This window comes from Arachis hypogaea, chromosome 12 (genome assembly GCF_003086295.3).
Source record: "Arachis hypogaea cultivar Tifrunner chromosome 12, arahy.Tifrunner.gnm2.J5K5, whole genome shotgun sequence".
Taxonomy (NCBI): Eukaryota; Viridiplantae; Streptophyta; class Magnoliopsida; order Fabales; family Fabaceae; genus Arachis; species Arachis hypogaea.
This window is the reverse complement of record NC_092047.1, coordinates 118970885-118995047: the sequence shown is the minus strand read 5'-3', so window position 1 is coordinate 118995047 and position 24163 is coordinate 118970885. Positions and strand designations below refer to the sequence as shown.

Genomic DNA, 24163 nt, shown 5'->3' with positions numbered 1-24163 from the left:
TTAACAAATTAAAGTAAAAAAAAAAGAATTACTTACATCTGATAAATAAAAAGAGAATTAGACTTTAATAATTTTTTATTTTTTATTTTTCAGTCAAACTTTATTTCCATATTTTTTGAAGACGTGGCAAAAATATTTATTCTACTACTATTATTATTATTATTATTATTATTATTATTATTATTATTATTATTATTATTTGAGATGGATCATAAATTCAAGCACACTGCGTATTGACTCTACTATTTGATTATTGACAAAAGTTCGAATTCAGACGCAATGTAATAAGGAATTTAGATCTTTTAAGTTTTAAATTTTATTTGAGAGTATAAAATGTGATTTTTTATTATTTATTTTATAAGTAAAAAAAGAAAAAACATAAAAAAATTATTTAAAATAAAAAATTATATTTTATTTTTTAAAATAAAATTTAAAAATTAGAGAATCTAAATTCATATTAAAAGGCACCATAGCTGCTACTGTAATTAAGATTTAAGAGTAATTTTTCATTTTTGGTCATAAGAGTTAAGAGTGTTCTCTTTTTGGGTATTGCAAATTTGCAACGGGTAGAGTTGAGTATTTAATTATTGTTGATTATCCTTTCATAGCTTTATATTTGGGTCATTATTCCTTCGACGTTGGTTTTTTTTCATTTGGGCCTTATTGGTCCTATTTTGTATATCTAATGGAACTTCCAGCCCAAGTGTTCGAAGCTCTGTTTTTGGACTGTAGCCCAAATTATGTAAACCAAAAAAAAAGTTAAGATAATTATTTACAGACCAAAAACTGTTAAATTATACATTGTCGTATTACTAAAAATAACTAACTTTTAAATTTAATAGTCTTTTAAACATATAAATTCAATTAAATTAATGTGTAAAATTTTTACCATGTCCAAAAGTAAAATGTTAATATCTATATTAAGTATATAAAAAAATAATTATTTATATAAAATATATATTTAAAATAAATTAAATAATATATAATATATATTTAAATATAAATTCATATTAGCCGATTCAAAAATAAAAACTAATCCTATTCAATTAAATATTGAAATTAAAAAACAACTTATTAATTAAGTACTTTAAATGGAGTTCAAAATACTTCATCCTAAGCCTATCAAGTTAGAATAGGTCAGGGTAAAAAAAAAAAAAAAGAGGACATAAGGTGAAAATTGATGTGGAGTCGACTTCACGTGAAGTTGATATTTGAGAATCGTTAGATAATTTGACTGATTCAACTAAATTTTCATCTAATGATTCTCAAATATCAACTACACGTAAAGTCGACTTTGTCGTACATTCATGTCATGGAAGTTAAAGTCAAGGCAAAAACGAAGAAAGAAATTGGTGAGAGTGTGTTACCAATGTGCATACAATACATGCATAGAGTTAGAAGTTAGATCCCTCCAAAATAGATATTTTATTAGATTAGATTGTGAATCTGCCAAACTCCCCATAATGTTGGATAGTACAGTATCTATGTATCTATTTCATTGCTGATTGGCCAAACACATTACGTTCATGATTCCCCAATAATCTCCTTCAAAACTAACACTAACCATTCATCAAACACCTACAAGGCATAAACAAAATTCACACTTTTACTTCCTTTCTTCTTCAACCCATGGCTGCATCTTTCAGTCTCTCCCACTTCTCACTCTCACTGCCTAACAAGGTACCAAGAAGAAGAACAACAACATGTGTTTCCATTAGAGCCATGTCAGAAACAACTTCTTCTTCTTCAGAAACAACTTCTTCTTCAGCTTCAACTTCAGTAACATTTGCAGCTCCACCGAATTTCAAGCCTCCTGAACCAAAACGCTTTGCTGTGAGACCTGACAAGACTGCTGAGGTCTTTGGAGCTGTTCTTCCATTGCTCCTTCGCTTTGCTACTGGTGTTTTTGTTTCTGGGTAAGTGAATTTCTCTCTCAATTTTGTTTCTTTCTTTACAATGTAAATTCAAGTTTCAATTTTTCAACAGAGAAATGGAAATAGTATGAGAATGCATGCTAATATTTTTTTTGACATGTGTGGAATTATATAGCATTGGTTAGTTTAAGCAATTTGGGCACTTCAGATAGTTATGCTTTTCATTCTTCACTGTACTGTAATATAATATGAATCTGTATATATTATTTGTCCTTGTTAATTTGTGAAGATATTTCTGAAAGTTTTGAATCAAAATATCTATCATTCTGAGTGGCTTTATCTATGATTTGAATGTATATTATGCAAAGCTACCGATTTGTGAAGTTTAAGTTTATTTAAATCAAGTAGAAAATCATAAATAAGAAAGCTTATTTTCATTTGAATGCAAAAGGATTCTGCTGAATAACGGAGTGATTCATAATTTCACATTTTTTGTCAATTCAATATAGTTTGTGGTCTAAATACAAAGCAGTGTGTTACAACCTCAACCATAACTTTTGTGCTTATATTTTTTGACCTGATCTTATTGAGGGATTTCTAAATGGACTGTGTTATTTTTGCACATATCAAAATATTGGCAGCAATTCCTTTTTCTTTTTTTCTTTTTAGATTTTGAACTGCCATCATTGCAGGTATTCTTTCTCATTTGTTTCAAAGGATGAAATTCCACCAAACCAGTATGCTTTGGAAGTTTCAGGTATCTCCTTCATTCTCTTATATGTTTGATGCTCATTGCTGCATACTTGTTTACTTAGATCAATTGTTAAATAGAGTTATTTTTCTCGCTGATTGGCAAGTATATGCCAAATTTCTAGTGGTTTTGGATTTCTAATCTTCCTTAGGGTATCTGCATTGTAAAGATCTTATATCAGCTCATTACTTTGTTTTCATTTGTATATATAGTTTGGAATATTTTCTCTAAGTACTCATCCGATATCACAACATAGTGATATTCAACAAATTCTTTTTAATAAACAAAATCTTTGTCCTTCATTTCTTGATAAATTTTGGTAGTTTGGTTTCAGGCTACAAGGTAAAAGAAACAGCGAAGTTAGGTCCTCGCCCAGAGAAGCCTATTGAGATATACGAATTCGAAGGGTACTGTATATTTTCTCTGTCAACAGTTTCTCCATGCTGTGGATTTAGTTATTTTATTTTACTTATTGGATTGGATACTCCAATCTTCCTTTCTTTTACTTCCTTGCTGCTTTGCTTATTGCACCCTTTTTTGGCTTCTACTTTCCACTCTAACGAAAAAACTAATGTCATATTTTCTTTTCTTTTTTCTTTTTAAACTGTAATTATGCACTCTTGTGGATTGGATCCAGCTGTCCATTCTGTCGAAAGGTATGGATTTTTTTAGTCTGGAAGATCTGTTTTCCTTCCCCCGAAGGATTTATTTATACTATAAATTTGGTCAAAAGATGCAATTTTTGTGTGTACTGATGTGGTAGACTTATCTGCAGGTTAGAGAAATTGTTGCCATTTTGGATCTTGATATTCTTTTTTATCCTTGTCCGAGAAATGGCCCGAATTTTCGTCCCAAGGTTGCTCAGATGGGCGGTAAACAGCAGTTTCCCTACATGGTAACTAAGACCAACTCCTTACTCCTTTAAGTGAAACAAACAACAAAACAAGAATCAGTAGTTTCTTATTATGATTTCTCAGATCTTTTGAAATGGAGGAGGAGAATCAGAAAGTCCATTAACCAAGTCTACTTTTATTGAACATCAATGCAAAATCAATATTGTAGCTTTTTATGAATCTTATAGTCACCTTAATTATAAATTTGAAGAAATACTTAAGCTAAAAAGAGGTGCAAGTATCACATTCTCCATGTCTATGACAAGAGTTTGTTAAGTCAATTGCTGTTTTTGTTCTCTTCATACAGACCCATGTAAATATTTTTTAAAATTTCTCTCCTTCTTCATGCTGTTAAAAAGTTTGGAATAATTTTTACTAGTTATGTTAGTTATGTATCTATTATCACTTACCTTATAATACCTAATAATGATTACTTTGTCTCTGAGAGAAATAAACAATTCTTCTCATGTTTCTTGCTTTTAGGTTGATCCAAACACAGGTGTTTCAATGTATGAATCAGATGACATAATTCGTTATTTGGTTGACAAATATGGTGTGTGTATTCATGTTTAAACCCTTTTTTTATGTTGTGTGCTTCTGTGCTTCTCTATTTTTCTTCATCCCATTTTAGTCATTACAAGTATTAAGGCATATTGATAAATGACAATATGAGAAAAGATTGCCACCATAAGCATAAAATAGTGGCAAATATAGATACATGGAACACAAATATTTATACTAGATACAAGCATAACACAATACGGAGATATGACAATGTTTAGAAGTTACAAAATATATGGCTTTAGTATCTTATATAAAATTGGTAAATAAATAACATGAATCACAAACTTTTAACTAAAAAGAGAGAATACTAATCTCAGTTATCCATGCATCATAGCTAGGTATATACATTTTCTTATTCTTCATCACTTAGAAAAATGGCAAGGTTAGGCAATTCCTTATTTTCCATTCCTAGAAACTCTCTTTCTGAATAGCAGCATGTATATCAGTATATGCTTAATAATTTAAACACTATAACATTGATCCACTCCATTTTTTAGGAACACTAATTTTTCCTTTAAGGTTGTCTTTAGGTGAATGCTAGTTTTTGAAAGCTATACACCAAAACTATCATAATTGTTGAGTGTTGAAACATTCATTATCTGTTCTGTAGGTGATGGAAGTGTTCCTATTACTTTGTCACTTGGAATTTTAACGGTTAGAACCTAACCTCACCTTCAATTTCCCCTCCTCCAAAGTAGTTGAACTATAATCCATGTTAATGTCTAAATACTATTGTTTTTTCTGCAGACACTCACTGCTGGTCTCGGCTTGCTTGCTCGCGCCGGAAAGGTAGAGTTTCAACACTTTCTTTGTGTGTGAAAAGTAGCCATTTTCAAGAAATTCAAGGAAGGAGTTATCAGCATATATGCTATATCATCAAAGATTATTACAACTACCCTTTTCTTCTTCTTCTTTTTTTCTTTCATGTCCAGGGATCAACTTATACTCCAGCAAAGTTACCACCAAAGCCACTTGTATTATGGGCATATGAGGTTCGTCGATGAAATACATTACATGCCATGCTTAACAAATTCAATATTTTTATCACTAAATTGCTCTCTATTTTTGACAGTAAATGATTCTTCAATTCAATATAAAACACACTCATATACACATAAATATCAAGAAAAATAATAAATAGATCTTGGTACAAAATTACCCCTGAATATTTATGCATATGTAAGCATGTTATTAGAAAAACTAACTAGTGTCATTTGGCATTACAAATTGATAATTATTCTAAAACCTTAACTACTTTGAAACATGACATATATATTAAAATCGAGTATATGTTTATAACCATGACACATCGACAATCTAGCCAAATCTTAATTTTGAAGTACTTGTTTCTTTCAGGGGTCTCCATTCTGCAAACTTGTACGCGAAGTAATCGTAGAATTGGAGCTACCACACTTGCTTATCAAGTAAAGTCCTTATTATCTGAGCTTCAAACTTTTCAGATTTAATATTCAATAGTGAACATTTTTCTGGGGTTATAATAAAATATATTGTGTCTTTCTTCACTTTTTTTATTATTATACAACTAAATATTATCTTGGTATGCAGCATTTTTTGTGATCTAATTACTGGTTGGCTCTTAGGTGAAAATTTAATTAGGAATTCGGTATCTATAGCTGACGTCTCAAACATTCATAGTGATATCTAGAGTTAAAGTAATTGTTAATTTGTTATATTATATATCCACATCCTCTGCATTAAATCAGTAAAGTAAACATTTGTTTCATGCTATAATGCAAACTGATTCAGCATATAACTAAAAGGTTCATTTTTTTTATTGTTTTACCTTTATATATAAGAGTTTCATCCAGGTAGGACATATATGTAACATTTCAAGTTTATGTAACTACCCACAATTCGTTTGCATTTTTATTGGATGACTGTATAAATTTGTTTTACAATATTAACAAAATTAATCTCTGGTATATACAATCCTGTTTGTTCATGTTACTAACCTTAATATTTTATTGTAGTTGTGCTCGAGGTAGCCCGAAACGACAGATATTATATGAGAAAACTGGACATTTTCAGGTACTTGATTTATTCTGCTATAGTTAGTGAGTTTGTCTGTTGGTATTTTGATTATACTTCACATGATTAATAGTTTCATGAAAGAGTGTTCGGTTAGTGGGATAGTGTTAATGTTATTGGTTATGCTTCACAGGCACCTTTTTTGGAAGATCCAAACACGGGGGTAGAAATGTTTGAGAGTGCAGAGATTATAGAGTATATAAAAGCAACTTATGCTCTTCAATGAGTGTTTGTTCTACTAATTAGGTCTAAGACTATATAGTATTTATCATTTATAAAGTGTACATATCTGAGTTTGGATTATGTGTTGAAGATCTCAATTGTCTAATAAGCTTGAACAAATTCAAATAAGTTCAGCTATGTTGTAATAAAAACAGTCAAAATTAACTTATGATTTGATAAATTAAGCTGAACAATTAGGTTTAATTTTATAATGTAATGTTAACATTCGTTATAAACATAATACTAAAATCTTTTCTAAGAAGGTTAGTATCTTAGTAAATGACCCTACTCCCGAGTACCGATACAAATCTTCTTATTCATGTGACACTGTACTCGAGTCATACAATACATTGCTTTTGGACGACGACTTAACTTTAGCACAATATTGTGTTTTGTTCATGTCATAAAAATTTAATAAAGTTTTTATGTTGATTGTTGGAGGTTTGACACAACCCTCCGCTTTTACAAAGGCTTGAGACTGACTATGTAACATAGGCAGAGTTGGTAAAAGTATATGACAAATCAAAAACATATTATATGCAATGTCACTTAGTTTAAGGGTAGATCAATGTAATCTACCCTAAAATTTATTAAGTTAATTCTTAAGGACATCAAAGAAGGCACAATCACATGGTAGTAGGTGGGTTGGAGAATCAAATATCTCATCCAAAGGTCTATTTGAAAAGTATCATTGTCTCTAAAAGTGTTATTTTTCTTCTAGCCATTGTAAGCATAAAGGTTCTCCTGGGGAAGGTTCATTTGGCTCTTGTCTTCTCCAATTATTCTTATGCTAAAAAAAATTTGTAGACTGACACAATCTCATTAGAAAATAATTGTATACTAATTATTAAATTCAATGTAGCTTACAATCTGAATATATATCAGAGGAAGGTAGTAACGAAGGAATAGAAGTATAGAACTGACTGAGTCTAAGGCAGTTACAGGAAAATAGCAACAATGCAATAGAGCTGACTGAATCCAAGGCAGTTACATAGCGTCTAAGTCATAAATGATAAATCAGTTTGGCAACATTCAGTTATTCTATTATATTAAGTTTTCCTCAGTTTCTTATAGATATATATAAGAATTTAATTTTGATATACTGTCAGTGTAAAACCGTTTTTATATATCCAATCACATAATACCATATTAGTAAAAATAATTACTTTTTATATTAACACAGTAAATAGTCATCTAAGAGAACGGTTGTAATTGCACAACTATGTAAAACGTTTTATACTGTTCGTACATCAAAATTAAATTATATATAATGTAACCATGTATTAGCTAAGAGATCAATATCATTCTATCTCAGTATTCATTCATCACGGTTTACATTTTCATACTCTCTCTCTCTCTGCACAAATCTCATTGATTCATCATTTCTAGCCATGCCAAAGCTTTGATTAGATGGACAAGTTTTGAGGCAAGTAATCCTAACCTAAGTTGTTTTTTGTTTTAGTCTTGTGTTTGTTAATGTTTTTCTGGGTTTTTCATCAGAACCCTAATGTCTTTGGACTCTGGTGCTTGAAAACATGAGTTGACCTAACAGTTTCTTTTATGAGTTTAATTTTGATGGACGGAAAAATATTTTACATAGTCGTACAATCACATCCGTTCTTTTGGATGACTATTTACGCAATTAATAAAAATTTCACACGGTCAATAAAAATAGTAATTATTTTTTATAATGTGACATTACGTAATTAAATACACGTATAAAATTACTCTATACGGTATATCAAATTTAAATTCTTCTTTTTATTAGTGGGGAATTTCTATCCTAAGTGGAGGAGGTATAATCTCATTTTGTACCATCATTCCCCCCGTGTTATATATATAATTAATTTTTTATTTTATATTTTATATTTGAGTTAACACTCTTTTATTTTTTTTAGACATTCAAATATAATGATTTATGAATGTTTCTAATCGCATACAAAAATAAAATAGAAACTCCATAATTTATGAAAGTATAAACTGCCAAAAAATAAATTCATGAAAGATAAATTACAGTGACTTCTCCTAAATTTAATATAATTAATTTCTACTCACTATTAATTTTTTTTTCCAATTAATAATAGCAAAATAGGTATGTGTAAAATACATATTTAGTAATATCATTTTTAATTGATAAAGGCTATTATGAACAATCCAAGTAACAAAAACATTTTACATGGTTTTTTTAATTTTATTTTAGAAAAAGAGAATAAGTGTAATTAAACTTGAATTCATGAGAGTTAAATATAAGTATATAGTGTAATTTATTATTTATATATAGATAGATTAATTGCATCATGGTGTCCTCTTATGATCTAAGCTTGTAATACAAAAGAAAGAAAGAAGTAGTAGCATGTATACGTTATAGTTTTGGCAGAATATGAAACTGAATTGGATTTTCAATGAGTAGAATGGATTTTGATATACCCTAATAATGGGAATCTAACCATGTGAGGCAATTGTAGACTAAGTAGTCCTTTTTTACTTTCGGAATATTGGAACTGTTTTGTGGGCCTCTTTGGATAAGTAGTGGAGTCTCTATTATATAGCTTTTTCTCTTTTATATATATATATATATATATATATATATATATATATATATATATATATATATATATATATATAGAGAGAGAGAAAAAAAATATAGTGTTAGCTTTTCAATTTAGTGAAAACTCAAGTGCAGTCGACTCACGTGAAGTTAATACCTAAAAGCCGTTAGATAAAAATTTAGTCAAATCAGTCAAATTATCTAACGGTTCTTAGATATCAACTTCACGTAAAGTCGACTGCACCTGAATTTGCACCTTAGTTTTCACTTTGATTTCTAGTTTCAATTCCATACGAGAAAATCTTTAAATCTATTATCTATGTAATAATTACCTTTGTCTTTTGTGATAATTAATTGAAGCCTCTAACCCATGGTATTCTTTCATTGATGCCAAAAGCCATTTCCTTTTTTTTTTAACTAAGCCAATTAATTAATTAATTAATTACCACCTCAAAAACATAATATAACATGAAATGAGGGCTGAACTCATATTTCCATGGGTTGAAAGAAAAACAATTAACCTCTTAAAGAAATTTTTAAATATTCTCAGAGTCAATACTCTCATTCTAATTAATTAATTATCTTTCATATTAACAGTATAAATTTATTATTATTTTTAATTTAAATTATAAAAAATAATAAAATAAAAAATTAATCTCAAATTGACAAAGTAAATTAAATAATGCAGAATAAGATATTTATTTGCTCTCAGAATACATACACAATAAATTTTCAACCTCTTATATTAACATGCATTAATATAATACTTTCATGCATCTTGTTAGTTTCGTCGTTAAGGTAATCTTGTAATTTTCTACAACTTCATACTATAGTTTTCTTCATTCAAAATTTTTAATTATTTAATTTATTCCCATTTTCTTGTGTTCTGCCTTTTTCATATATGAATGGCCTTTTGCTTTGAATAAACAATACTCAATTAGCCAACTGGCTTTTAATATGATGTAATGTTCAAAGCCATGTTTCGAAATTATCAAAGCATAATTTACTAGATTAGATTACAATGACATTGATAATTGATGATTGATGCAATGATGCTGTCGTGTAATTTCACTCATTAAAATATTTTAAACTACAAAATTATGGGATTTTTTTCGTTTATAAAATAAAAAAATTATTTATTTCCTTCAAAACAATTTTCTAACTTTATTTTTGTAAATACGATTTTTTTTAATTAACAGCAATTTTGTCGCCTTCTATCCCGGCAAACTTTATGATGAGTTTGCTACACTATATAAATTTCGTGGGACCATTGGTTTATCGCTTTCTTCTTCCATTCTATCTTCCAAAATTTTTTTGTAACTTTTTTCTTTTTTACCTTTTTGATTTGTTGTGGACGACAGTCTCAGTTCCAGGTTAGTAAATAACAGTTTATTCTTTTATGTTAAATTGGTTTACTACTTATATGTTGAATAAAATTATTAGGTATAGATCGTTTGTTAGTTTTTTTTTTTGTGACTAGATCGTTTGTTAGTTAGAATAATAGATTTAATTTTTACATGCTAGTTAGGTAGACGTACTTTTTAGTGTTGTTATGTTAGGTATATTATTTTTATGTTACTGTTTTTTTATATAGTGGCTATGGATCATGATGTAAAAGAATATAGGAAAGTACGTTATTTGATAATCTAGTTATTGGTATAGCATTGTGTTGTGAGTTAGAAGGTAATTAGGTGAGCACTAAAATTAATATGACGACGTCAGCTAAGTAGATTAAGCTTAAAATTAGTAGGTTTAAGAGCCATTTCTGATTTATTTAATTTTTTAATAATCCAGTATGTGATTTTATTTTAGTAGATTGTGTTTCGATAGAGCAGCAGTTATTGGGTTATGAACATGAAATGTATAGACTAGATCAAGCTGAGCACATTGCTGGGAGGCTTGATCATGTGGTGTGAATTTTTACCCTTTTTTTATTATTAAAGTGAAGGAAAAGTGAACTTGCTATTGTATGTATTGAAGGTACCATTGTTTGTTAAAATTTTTTATTTTTTTTTTCGTTTGGTATGCGCCTCGGATCTTGCGCACTAGATGGAACTTGATGATACGACCGTCGGAGCATATTAGGCCATATATGAGACGAGCCGATTTTGAGTACGTCGCATACATGGTAGAGTTTGAGCATGACTAGTCACTTGCCTCGGCATTGATAGAGAGGTAGAGGTCTGAGTCCCACACATTTTATCTACCGTGCAGGGAGATGACCATCACCCTGCAGGACGTGGCATATCAGTTGGGACTCCGGATTGATGGTGATCCTGTCGGTGGATGCATCGGTGGATGGGAGCAGTACCACCAGGAACGGACCATTGAGGAGTTGTGTGAGCAGATATTAGGTGTTGTTCCTGACCCAGAGTCACAGACTAAGTGGACTAGCAAACTTACTTGGTTCCATAACACGGTTTGTGAAGAATTAGAGCAGGATGCCACAGAAGAGCGGCTGATGAGGTATACGAGAGGATATATCATGCAGTTGATCGGAGGTATCCTCTTCCCTGAAGCTACATACATCAAGGTCCTCCATCAGGGGAAGCCACCTGATATGCACCCAAGAGTCAGATGCATCAGGGAAGAAGATACCTCCGCTGCATGATATATCTTCTCGTATACTTTATTAGCCGCTCCTCTGTGGCATCCTGCTCTAGCTCTCCACAAACCGTGTTGTGGAACCAAGTAAGCTTGACAGTCTACTTAGTCTGTGACTGTCTGTCCTCTGGGCCAGGAACAACACCTAATATCTACTCACACAACTCCTCAATGTTCCGTCCCTGGTGGTACTGTTCCCACCCACCGATGCATCCACCGACAGGATCACCATCAATTTGGAGTCTCAACTGATATGCCATATCCTGCAAGGTGATGGTCATCTCCCCGCACGGTAAATGAAATGTGTGGGACTTAGGCCTCTACCTCTCTATCAATGCCGAGACAAGCGACCAATCATGCTCAAACTCCACCATGTATGCGACGTACTCAAAACCGGCTCGTCTCATATATGGCCTAATCTACTTTGGCGGCCGTGTCATCAAGTTTTGTCTAGTGCGCAAGATTCGAGGCGCCTACCAAACGAAAAAAATAAATAATTTTAACAAACAATGGGACCTTCAATACATACAATAGCAAGTTCACTTTTTTTTCACTATAATAAAATAAAAAAAAGGTTAAAAATTCATACCACACGATCAAACCTCCTAGCAATGTGCTCAGCCTGATCCAGTCTATACATCTCATGCTCATAATCCAATAATTGCTGCTCCATCGAAATACAATCTACTAAAATAAAATCACATACTGGATTATTAAAAAATTAACTAAATCAGAAATGACTTATAAACATACTAATTTTAAGCTTAATCTACTTAACTGACGTCGTCATATTAATTTATAAGTAACCCAACTTTAAATTTTAGTGCTCACCTAATTACCTTCTAACTAACAACACAATGCTATACCAATAACTAAATTATCTAATAATGTACTTTCCTATATTTTTTTACATCATGATCCATAGCCACTATATTAAAAAACAGTAACATAAAATAATATACCTAACATAATAACACTAAAAAGTACGTCTACTTAAGTAACATGTAAAAAATAAATCTATTATTCTAACTAACAAACGATCTATACCTAATAATTTTATCTAACATACAAGTAGTAAACTAACTTAACATAAAAGAATAGACTGTTATTTACTAACCTGGAACTGAGACTGTCGTCCACAACAAACTTCATAGAGGTCGAAAAGTTATAAAAGAAAGAAGTTACAGAAAAATTTTGAAAGATAGAATGGAAGAAAAAAGCGACAAACCAATGGTCCTACGGGGTTTATATAGTGTGGCGAACTATAGAGTTCGTCGAGGTTGCGGCGAACTCCATAATTTATATAGAGTTTGTCGGGACGACAAACTTGCTGTTAATTCCACACAAAAAAATTGTATTTACGAAAATAAAGTTAAAAAATCATTTTGGAGGAAATAAATAATTTTTTTATTTTATAAACGAAAAGAATCCCAAAATTATGTTGAGTACGTTTACAATATTAAATATTATATCAGTTATTCGAATAAAATATATATTAAAAATAATTAAATAATATATTTATATATAACTATAATAATTAAATTAATAATTAATTTTTGTTATGCATATAACATTTTTAAAACAATGGTTACATGTGTTATATAAACCTTATTTTATTTTTAATACCTCCAAAAAAATAAACCATAATGGATTGGTACTATTTTCACAATGAAATGAGAGAATCTAACCAAATAAATAAAAATGTAATTATTTTGAAAAAAGAAAAGAAAAAGAAAAGTGAATTGTACAAGAAAGAACAATCATGGAGGATGTGTGTCTCTGACTCTCTCCATTATTCCCAACCTCTTAAATTGCTTTTGTAATTTGTATGTTTCCAAAACCCAATATTCCCCAAATCTCAATTTGTATCACCCAAAGTGGCCTACTATTTTATAGGCATCATGCATGTCTTATACTTTTCTCCTATCCTTAAGGAATGTCCATCATCCATCATATGGAACACTAAAAATTAAAAAAGAAAAGAAAATGATATATAATTTTTTTTAAAAGAATGGTTGATTATCAAATACTTATTACTTTAGAATCTTGTAAATAAAATATTTAATTAAAAATTTATATATAGTAATTTTACATATATCAAAATTAATCTTTACTGAGAATACAAGGATATATTCACGTGTCTCTAGATAAAGTACATCATAATTTAATTGATAATTTAAAGACTTACCTTACAAAAGGAAACACATACATAAGATTTAGAATTTGGATCTCTAAATTTTGAATTTTTATTTTAGAGAATAAAATATAATTTTTTATTTTTAAATAATTTTTTTTATAATTTTTTTATTCTACTTATAAAATAAATAATAAAAAATTATATTTTATTTTTAAAATAAAATTTAAAATTTAGAAGATCTAAATCTTAAGGTATATATCCATATTTTAATCTATATTTTTGGAACAATCAAATGGTTGCTCCAATTCTCTAGCACTAGTGTGCAATTCAAATATTCCTCTCTTAGCTTCGTTATGAATTTGGTTGAGTAGGTTCCATTAGCAGAATTAATTAAATAATAAACTTTTTTTTCTTGGATTATATGTAGCGGCTAGTTTTGTTATTATTAATTTTCTACTAATACTAAAATTTAGGGTAAATTACTGTAAGGATTTTATTAGATCTATATCAAGAAATTAAAACATCATAGAAATACACATTAATAAACAAATATTATTAGGATTTAAAAAAGTTGTTTTATTCAATGATTATTGATTACAAAACGAAAAAGTTAATTTTCTAACACAAATCGTAAAATAATTTATTATATTAACTAAAATAAGTGCTATTTGTGAAGCCAACAACTACAATGTATGTAGCTAGGGGTGGAAAAAGGTCAGGTGGTCTGCCAGGAGCCTGCAGCCTGGCCTGGCCTGTTATAAAATAGGTATAAATCCAGACTTTTTTAAAAGCCTTAATACATTAATAGGCCAGGCACAGACTTACTAATTAGTCTTATAGGCCTGTCAGACTTGGTTGGGCCTGTTAAAATATAATAAAATATATAAATAATTATTTATTATTAATAAAATTATGAGATATTTTAAATTTATTATATTTTATTATAAATATTTTTGTATATTTTAAATATGTTAGAAGTTTAAAATTTTTTATAAATATTAAATATATGACATATTATATATAACAATTTTTATTAAAAAATAATTTTTTTAAATAATACTTTTATTTTGTAAAAAAAAATTATCAGGCCTTTTAATAAGTTTTAGGTCAGGCCATGCTGAACAGGCCAGACCTAGTACTTTATAAAGAGCCTATAACAAACTGCAGGCCAGACTCAGGCCAATTAATTGTATGACAGACCAAGCCTATTAAAAGCAAAGCCTGACTTGGCCTGACCTGTTTCCACCCCTATATGTAGCATAACAAATATGATATTGTAAAAACTCTTTATTATTACCTCTTTTATACATGCAAGTAAAAGCTAGAGACAAGACTTATCCCAACACAACAACATACACCAAAATAGAATGATAATAAATATAATCATGCAATGTTTGTGGTAGATGGTAACAAAGCATGGCCAACTATATTAGATATATACACCAAAATTAATTATTAATATAAACTATATATATTAAAAATAAATTAAATGATATATTTATACATAATAAATAATAATTAATTTTAATAATTAATTTTAGTATATAAATAATATTTTTACTAATATTAACAGAGAATATATAGAAAAAATTAAAAAAATACTATAAAAAATAAATTCTATGATAATTTTGTTGTGATGTTTAAATTATTTAACTTAATTTTAAAAATAAAAAATAAAATATTTAAAATTATTAAATATTATTTATTTATTTTTTTTAGTAAGTTAAGTATAATATTAAAAGCATTTATCTTTTTTGTGCATGCAGTAATTCATTAGCCAATAACAAATTCTTAAATAAAATTCAGTATCACAACGAATTAATAATTGATCTACTGAGTCGAGGAATACTGTAAAAAACTAAAAAAAAATAAATAAATAAAACAAAACAAAAAACGACACTCACTTTCCATTAATCTGGCAAGTATCCAACAACCAAGCTCAACTTTACCAAACTGCACCGCAATCCAACTTCATAGCAATCATAATAATTGGAGATCAATATATAATTATATATATCAACACAACACATTTCAAATATATAATTTTTAATTTTTTTATTATTGTTATATTTATATATATTATATATAAAACATAGGCTGTCAGATCAAAGGAGAAGACACATAGCTATAGCCACTTTCAACAATGGCCTTGCAGATTATCTTCTCAGTCATAGTTTCCATTGCACTCTTCTTCTTGCCTTTGTACACTTCTGCAAATGAATGTAAGATTTCCATGAATTCCCACTAATTATTCTTTTGGAGAAAAAGAGGAACACTTTTGTTTTTCTTCTTTCTTCTTCATCGTACAAGTTTTGCAATACCATACATGTACACTTTTGTTTTAATTTGATTTTAAGTATAAAATTTAGTTCTTTTATATATTTCAAACCATTTATTATTTCCTTCTCTTTTTCTCCAAAATCAAAACTCAAATATATATAAAGACTCTAGAACTATGAGCTTCTAAGTTCTAACATACATCAAATTTTTCATATATTGGTATTGTTATAGTTCTAACAAGTTGTTTTCTAATTGATTTTTTTTTTATTTACACTATAGATTCATCAGTTAATTTTAGTTACACTGGTCCACACAATGGGCCTGAAAAATGGGGAAGCTTGAGTCCATTATTTGCAGCATGCTCACATGGAGAATCTCAGAGTCCTGTGAATCTAAACAAGTCTTACATTGTCTTCAACAAGGATCTTAAGTCTTTAGACAAACACTACATTCCTACAAATGCCACTTTGGTTAACAACAAATTCAACATTGGGGTTTGTTGATTTGTTCTCTTCTCATCTTCACCTACTATTACTCCTTTTAATTTTAGTGTTTTTCTTATTTTCCCCTGCCTTCTTTTTTCTTTTTTCATGTTCTTCTCTTATTTTCATTATAAAAATTAAAAAATATTAAAAAATTATCAGAATTTATTATTTTTTATCATTACTTTTAGTCATCAACCTCATTTCTTTAATTTAGTAATCTAACAAAATATGTTAACCCACATTTTTAAACTTTAATAATTAACTGCTGGTCAAAAATAATAAATTTTGATAATCTTCTTGTATTTTTTTAATTAAAAATTAACTATCAAATAAAAAATATGCATTTTTATATATATATGTATATATTATACACTTTCAATATATATTTTATATTTTAATATGAATTTTATACGAAAAATATTACATACACACAAAAAATCAACAATTAAATTAAATTATTATATATTTATGTATAAATATATGTATTATTTAATTTATTTTTAACGTGTATTTTATATTTTAATAAATATTTTATATAAATGGTTGATTTTTGGTGTACATATAACCCTTTTTTTTTTGCGTATAAGAGTAATTCATTTGGTAACTTATTTTTTGTTATACATAACATGGTTCATTATTTAATGATGTTAGTTATAACTTATAACAAAAAAAAAAAGAGTAATGCTAGGGGTACAGCAATTTTTGTGATTAGTAGCCATCAAATAGCCATTAATGATGATTTAATGATGTGAAATTTGTGTGAAATTTTATCCAATGACTTACCTTTCTCTGCTGGTTACATGCTGACCAAACTTCAATACAATTACTGGCCCCTAGACTTTTTCAAGAAAAAAAAGTTTGAATTTTGTGGCTGCCCATTATATTTGATTGATAATTTCTCAATTTTCTTTCATGAATAAGTTAGGAAACCATTATACTTAAAAGGTTTTATATCATTTGTAGGTGCAATTTGGAGGAAAAGTAGGAGATATTAATATAAATGGAAAAAATTACTCCTTGAAACAATTGCATTGGCATTCTCCCGCAGAGCACCGTGCAAATGGTCGCATGTAAGTTTCCTCAAAATAATGTATTATTGCAAATTATTCCTTCTACTTCATGATAATAATATTTAATCACTTCGAATAAAAATATAACAATAAATAAAATTAAAGTAACAATTATTTTAAACCAACTAAATTTTGTTTTTTCATAATAATAATAATAAGTAAATAAATAATTTTAAAACATATAAATATTGTGAACACATACAGACATGTTGCTGAGCTTCATCTAGTACACAAAAGTGAAGACAATGAAATAGCAGTTATAGCAATGCTCTACAAATTGGGTAATCCTGACCCTATCATCTCAAAGGTACAATTATTTATTATTATATTATTATTCTTGTCTCATGAATATTAGCAATAATTAGAAAACTCTATTTATTAAATTGATAACACTAATAGTTAACGTGACTATTAGATTGAAGACAAGTTGATTGAGCTTGGGAGAGGGCATAGTAATACTCAAATTGCTATTGGAACCTTTGATATAAAGGAATTAAATAGAAGGCCACATAGATATTTTAGATATATTGGTTCTCTCACCACTCCTCCATGCACAGAGGGTGTCCATTGGAACATCCTTGGGAAGGTATGTATTAATTAATTAATTAAGGGAAATTATTATCGTATTCATGGTTTAAAATTAATTACCAAAATTTTAGTAATTTTAATTTTACTATTAATTAGAATCATTACTAAAATTATTTCTTAGAATATATATTGATTTGATATTGGGCCATGCAGCTAAGGACCATATCTGAGGAACAATTAGAGCTCCTAAAAGCCCCATTGGACCCAACTTGCAAGATCAATGCAAGGCCCATTCAGCCCATCAATGATCGCAAAATTCAGATGTACTTCAAGCCCAACCATAATTCATGAAAAAAAATGTCATTGTTAATTAGCTCTAATAATGTATAATTAGCTATCCAGCAATATAAATATTTAAGTTTCTCTATTCCCTCAAATTTCTTATATGCATAACCTTTGAGGTTATTTGTAATTTAGTTTTTTTTTTTTATTTTAATGTTCTAGTTTGCCTAAGTGCCTAGTTCAATAAATTCTAGTTTAGCCTTTTATTCTCATTCTCTCTTCTTAAAAAAATCCCAATTTATAAATTCTAGTTTAGCCTTTCAATTCAAGGTTTAATTCTAAATTTAATTAATCAATTTTTTTATTCCCCTAGGCCCAATATTCATCTTACTTTTTTTACTTAAATAAAAGATAAGGACACTTTTTAATAAACAATCTAACAAACATTTAAAAAAGATTAACAAAAATCAAAGAATAAAATTAAAAAAATATTTATACTATTTTTTATACACTTCAAAAGAATTATCCAAATCACATACTCATGTAAAACAAGGTTTAGTTTGAGTACCTTTTTTTCAAAAGTCAACATGTATTTCATATATACTTAACAAGAATGAAAATGGTAATTATACAATAGTTTTATGTAGAAATAGAATTTGACAATCAAATAACAGTAAACTACTATAACTATGCAACTTAGGTCAACACAAGAGGACACTTTTGAAGGAGTACCTTTTCCCATAACAGATAATTTACCATCTCAAAAGCATTCAAAATACTGAAAATAGCAATACAAGTATACAACCTCTGATAATTTCTATTGTTAAGTTCCTTAATTTTTTTAAGTTGGTTGATGCTCAATGTAGTTATTCTTGGTACAAGTAAAATTACTTCTACATAAAAATAAACAATTACAACTAGCATAAGCATAATAAAAGTTGGACTCTAAGTATTACAATTTTTTATTTATTTAGTTACTTCTATATATGGTTAATAAATTAGAGCTACTTTAGTTGTAAAGAGAAATTAAGGGAAAAAGAAAAAGAGAAGTATGAAAAGACATATATATCCTTGTTCTAAAGAAAGGTGGAAAAGGAAGATGATGTGGCAAAATGTAGATCAGATGAGATGCAAAGAAATGTGGTTCACTTTCACTGAACTCACTTGAGTTCTGGAAAATGAAAATGGCGCTACTGAATCCGAACTTGAACCTCAGGTTACCATTAACAGCACCTTCCCAATCTCAGCAGCAACTATCATGGCGCTGCAATGTGGCGGTAGCACCCACCAACCTTGGCACGCGATTAGGATTCGGATCCCCCCTTTCTACTTGTTTCAGAGTGAGATGCAACGCGGCGGCGCAGGCCGTGAATGTTGCCGTTGGCAGCGGCACCCCTGTCAGAGCCACCAATATACTGGTAGTCGGCGCCACCGGAACTCTCGGCCGCCAGATTGTCCGCCGCGCACTCGACGAGGGCTACGATGTTAGGTGCCTCGTCCGCCCTCGCCCTGCCCCCGCCGACTTCCTTCGCGATTGGGGAGCAACCGTCGTCAATGTAATCCTATTTATTTATTTAGTTGTTATTATTATTATTATTAGGTGTTCATGTTCATATTTATTATTGAATTTAATTTTAATAAACTGTATTTTCACACGTGTTTTATATCTAATTTACGTAATTTCCTCAGTGTCACCTTATAAAAGAAGGCATGAATCATCATTTAAAAAAAATGAAAAATAGATGTGATTGGAATTCTATGCTAAACGTTTTCGATTAATCAAAATGAAAAAACTTTTGTGTGTAAACTCAGGAACAGTCGACATCGCATGAAGTTGATAGGTGAGAACGATTTGACTGATTTGACTAAATTTTCAACTTCATCCGAAATCGACTGCATCTGAGTTTTCAACTTTTGTATTGTAGCGTGACTGATTTTGTATGTAATAATCTTTTTCAATTCATCTAATCTAAGCTAATTTTTTCCCAGGCTGACCTCAGTAAACCGGAGACTATTCCGGCAACACTCGTCGGCGTCCATACTGTTATTGACTGTGCCACCGGCCGTCCCGAGGAGCCTATCAAAACTGTAACTAACTAACTAACTAATTAACTAACTCTTCAATTATTTCAGTATCTCAGTAATTTGCTCAAGTTTGTTCTTTAGGTGGATTGGGAAGGGAAAGTGGCTCTCATACAATGTGCTAAGGCAATGGGAATTCAGAAATATATTTTCTATTCCATACATAACTGTGACAAACATCCTGAGGTCCCTCTCATGGAAATCAAATACTGCACTGAGAAGTTCCTCCGTGATTCCGGCATCAATCACATCACAATCCGTTTATGTGGTTTCATGCAGGTAATTAAATTTCACTTACTTGTTATATTTCTTTCTTGTCAATTTCTAATGCAATTCTTAACCTTGATCTTGATTTATTGCAATTGTATGTAGGGCCTTATTGGCCAATATGCTGTTCCTATACTTGAAGAGAAATCTGTTTGGGGAACTGATGCTCCAACTAGAATTGCTTACATGGATACACAGGTGGATAGATGTTTCTTTAGATTATCCAGTTGATTGATTTAAACATCTAATGGATTAGTGATGTACATATATTCTTAGGATATAGCGCGTTTGACGTTTATAGCGCTACGTAATGAGAAGATGAATGGTAAACTTCTTACATTTGCTGGTCCTCGCGCATGGACAACCCAAGAGGTAACTTGTTGAATGTGCTATTTGGCTTGTTTGTTGCTTAATTATGGTCTATGGATCTTACTTGCACCTCTTTGATCATTTTTAGGTGATAACTTTGTGCGAGAGGCTTGCCGGACAAGATGCTAATGTAACTACAGTTCCTGTCTCTATTTTAAGATTCACTCGCCAGTTGACTCGGTTTTTTGAGTGGACAAATGATGTTGCTGACAGATTAGCATTTTCAGAGGTAAACTTTATAACTCTATATCACTAGTTATACTATAGAACTTATCTTAACCTTGTTGGTATTTACATAAACATGGCTCCCCTTGTTGCATATTGGTTGTACTCAAATTTTTTGTACTCAGAATTTTAATATCACTCGTTTTGATTAAGCACCAAGATTTTTCTCTATTTGAGAATTCTTATCAAGTTAGAACCATGAGAAACAAGATATTCTTGTCCATGGATTGCATAATCATATGCATTCTAATTAACTGTTTGATATTCTTATCTGTAAATTGTGCTACATCAAAACTGAGTCCATGGGAATTTGAAAAGCATTTTATTTTTGAATATATGATAAGTTATTAACGAAAAATGATGATGCCATTGATGCTCAATTAGAAAATTATGGGTCATTTAGCAACTTAGTGTAGGCAGATGCCAATGCGGGTTAGAATAGAAGATGCTACTTCCTTTTGGCTTTGGATCTTGTTTATCAATCGAGTGTCATGTGTTTTTCATTAGCTGTTGATCTGCCTGCAGTTTGCATAATCTAGTCTATGTATAGAATCATAGTTTTTTTACCTCTGTAATAATGGGGAAATTGTTTAAACTGGAAAACCTGCAGGTCCTTACCAGCGATACTGTGTTCTCTGTTCCGATGGGAGAGACATACAATCTTCTCGGCGTGGATTCAAAAGATATAGTTACATTGGAGAAGTACTTGCAAGATTACTTCACCAACATTTTGAAGAAATTGAAGGATCTAAAAGCCCAGTCAAAACAAACAGATATTTACTTCTGAATGATGATGATATGTAAATGAAAGCAAGGTCATCACTTAATTATTTTTATGTATATTTGTATTGTATTTTATGGTCTAACAATTGATTTTTGTTATTTAAAATTCGGAGCAATCCATTATACATACACACTCTATTTGGGTATGCTTAAGCTTATGTAATTACAGAGCTGATTTTGCTTTGGTTTAGTTTAGTTTGATGTAAGAACAATGGTTGCTTATGACAAATGGAATGGAAAAGAACAATGATGAGGTTTTTGTTACAAGACATGGGTATCTTTACTATCTTATTGTTTATTTCTCTAGTTACTTCCCTTCAATTTTTCTTCCCTACTAATAAGTATAATTCAGCCAATTTATGCAAAATGGACAATAGAAAGATGTGCAGTTTGCAGATGGATTGAAGACTAGGAAGATAATAAAATTATTTAGCAATCCACCAAGAATGCTACAGGGTAAAGAATGTTGAAGATTTTACTTTTTGGGTCTGTTGAATATGTGAAACACCATAGAGAGACAGTTGCCTCTGTCCTGTAAAAGGGGGTGCTCTAAAACCAATTGATTTTGAGATGCTATGGGTTTAAAAAAGTAGACTAATTATATATCAAGTATATATATATAAGCCTTTAAAATAGAAGTTTGACCCATTTAAAAAATTTTAACAGATTAAATGCACTAACTCAGTTATTTTTATTTTTTATTTCTCTATTTAAATAGGCCATTTTTAATTAAGAAAATCAGGATTAAAATTCTAACTTTGGCCTTTTTTTTTTCCTTTTTATTAAGTTATTGAATTGGAACTTAAGATATTTAGTTTGAATTATTAAAAAAGTTTGTCAAAAACATTTTTTAAAAAAAAAGCTAAAAAAATGGAATCAGGCTAAACGGGCTACCCTGTTTATTTTGTTACCAATTCGTTAAATCACCAGTTAATCTAGTCAAGTCCGTTAAACATTTTATTTTTACGAATCTATTTTTAGAACAAAAAAAAAATTGTTCGTCTGATATAATTAAATAGAATTATTCAATACTCTAACTAGTTGTTCTTCATCATTCATCTCTTTGACATAATTTCATCAGGTCATCGATGCGTGTTAAATCTTGATTCTTGAATGAATGAAATCTATTATTTATGATTATTATTAGTATGATAATACGTCATATTCTACCGTCAATCATATATTAATATTGACAAATCAGTTCTTCTAAAAAATGATAAAAAAATAGTAATATCAGACAATAAAATTGTAATCATCTTTAAATAATTGAGATAATAAAATTTATACATAATAAAAAATATAAATTTAACAATATGATTGACTTTTTATTTTACTAATTTCTAAATGTTAGCTGATTATTTTTTCCTCCAACGTTATCATATAAACCAACGCCTTCAACTTTCAACTTGGTAGGTAAAGTTTAAGATAAGATAACCTTGCTACTTATAGTGCATATTTTCTGCATCGCATGGTTTATTATATAAAATCAATGGGCTAATCAAACCATTGACGCCTTTGATTTTCAAACCCTCCCGAATTATATAATTGATGGCGTGTAAGAATAATATAAAGTTCTCCTATGTAGACTTCTTCCCAAGTGAAAAGAAAACTTAATTATTTAAATGATAATCTTCGAATTTTTTTTGGACATATTTAAGTATGTATAGTCTTTTTATTATCATAAAAAATATCAAACATCATTTAATGGAAAGCTCTATAGACACTTAAAGTAGTTATTAAAAAAAATCAAGTAACATTTTTTTTTTTTTACTTAAAACATTGTATAGATAAATGAATTACCTTGTGGAAAATTTGCATGGCATAGTCAAAATATGGATTAGCTTTGAAAATAATGTTTCTAGGATTTTAAATCTTAGCTTACACGGCAACAACAACATCCCTTGATTTCAAATCCACTTCAAAAGTGACATTTTACTTTGTGAACCTATGACGTTATTATTTATTAATAAAATTAGATAGCCAGACACATTTTTAATGAAGTTTAACGTCATGGGACACTTTTTCTTCGTACGTACATACGTGTCCGTTCTTTTTTTTTTTTCAATTTTTTTATCTTTCTTTATTATTATTGTGATGTTCTTCTTTTTTCTATCTTCGTCCTCTTTTATTATTATTATTGTGTCATTTTC

General features: G+C 29.4%; 3 protein-coding genes across 3 annotated transcripts; all 3 read left to right on the top strand.

Annotated features, from left to right (window-relative positions):
• The first annotated feature begins 1357 nt into the window (after window positions 1–1357).
• Window positions 1358–6615, top strand: LOC112728840 (uncharacterized). The gene is made up of 12 exons (XM_025779148.2): window positions 1358–1916; window positions 2567–2631; window positions 2960–3032; window positions 3263–3281; window positions 3401–3520; window positions 4002–4071; window positions 4693–4736; window positions 4830–4871; window positions 5015–5074; window positions 5439–5506; window positions 6074–6131; window positions 6265–6615. The coding sequence occupies exons 1-12, from the start codon at window positions 1630–1632 to the stop codon at window positions 6355–6357; spliced, it is 999 nt and encodes a 332-aa protein (XP_025634933.1). The 5' UTR covers window positions 1358–1629; the 3' UTR covers window positions 6358–6615.
• Window positions 6616–7646: 1031 nt separating this feature from the next.
• On the top strand, window positions 7647–18559 carry LOC112728839 (alpha carbonic anhydrase 1, chloroplastic-like). The gene is made up of 7 exons (XM_029290985.2): window positions 7647–7779; window positions 15739–15864; window positions 16202–16416; window positions 17371–17477; window positions 17682–17784; window positions 17893–18063; window positions 18219–18559. The coding sequence occupies exons 2-7, from the start codon at window positions 15786–15788 to the stop codon at window positions 18354–18356; spliced, it is 813 nt and encodes a 270-aa protein (XP_029146818.1). The 5' UTR covers window positions 7647–7779; window positions 15739–15785; the 3' UTR covers window positions 18357–18559.
• Window positions 18560–19357: 798 nt separating this feature from the next.
• Window positions 19358–22280, top strand: LOC112728837 (protein HIGH CHLOROPHYLL FLUORESCENCE PHENOTYPE 244, chloroplastic-like). The gene is made up of 7 exons (XM_025779146.3): window positions 19358–19843; window positions 20277–20375; window positions 20454–20648; window positions 20742–20834; window positions 20913–21008; window positions 21094–21234; window positions 21841–22280. Exons 1-7 carry the CDS (start codon window positions 19466–19468, stop codon window positions 22015–22017), a joined length of 1179 nt encoding a protein of 392 aa, XP_025634931.1. The 5' UTR covers window positions 19358–19465; the 3' UTR covers window positions 22018–22280.
• Window positions 22281–24163: the final 1883 nt, after the last annotated feature.

Coding starts and splice junctions, on each gene's coding strand:
- LOC112728840 (XM_025779148.2), top strand. CDS start 1,630: ATGGCTGCATCTTTCAGTCTCTCCCACTTCTCACTCTCACTGCCTAAC. Junction 3,521..4,001: donor AACAGCAGTTTCCCTACATG/GTAACTAAGACC, acceptor TCTTGCTTTTAG/GTTGATCCAAACACAGGTGT. Junction 4,872..5,014: donor TGCTTGCTCGCGCCGGAAAG/GTAGAGTTTCAA, acceptor TTTCATGTCCAG/GGATCAACTTATACTCCAGC.
- LOC112728839 (XM_029290985.2), top strand. CDS start 15,786: ATGGCCTTGCAGATTATCTTCTCAGTCATAGTTTCCATTGCACTCTTC. Junction 16,417..17,370: donor ACAACAAATTCAACATTGGG/GTTTGTTGATTT, acceptor TATCATTTGTAG/GTGCAATTTGGAGGAAAAGT. Junction 18,064..18,218: donor ATTGGAACATCCTTGGGAAG/GTATGTATTAAT, acceptor TGGGCCATGCAG/CTAAGGACCATATCTGAGGA.
- LOC112728837 (XM_025779146.3), top strand. CDS start 19,466: ATGAAAATGGCGCTACTGAATCCGAACTTGAACCTCAGGTTACCATTA. Junction 19,844..20,276: donor GGGGAGCAACCGTCGTCAAT/GTAATCCTATTT, acceptor ATTTTTTCCCAG/GCTGACCTCAGTAAACCGGA. Junction 20,835..20,912: donor TTGCTTACATGGATACACAG/GTGGATAGATGT, acceptor ATATATTCTTAG/GATATAGCGCGTTTGACGTT.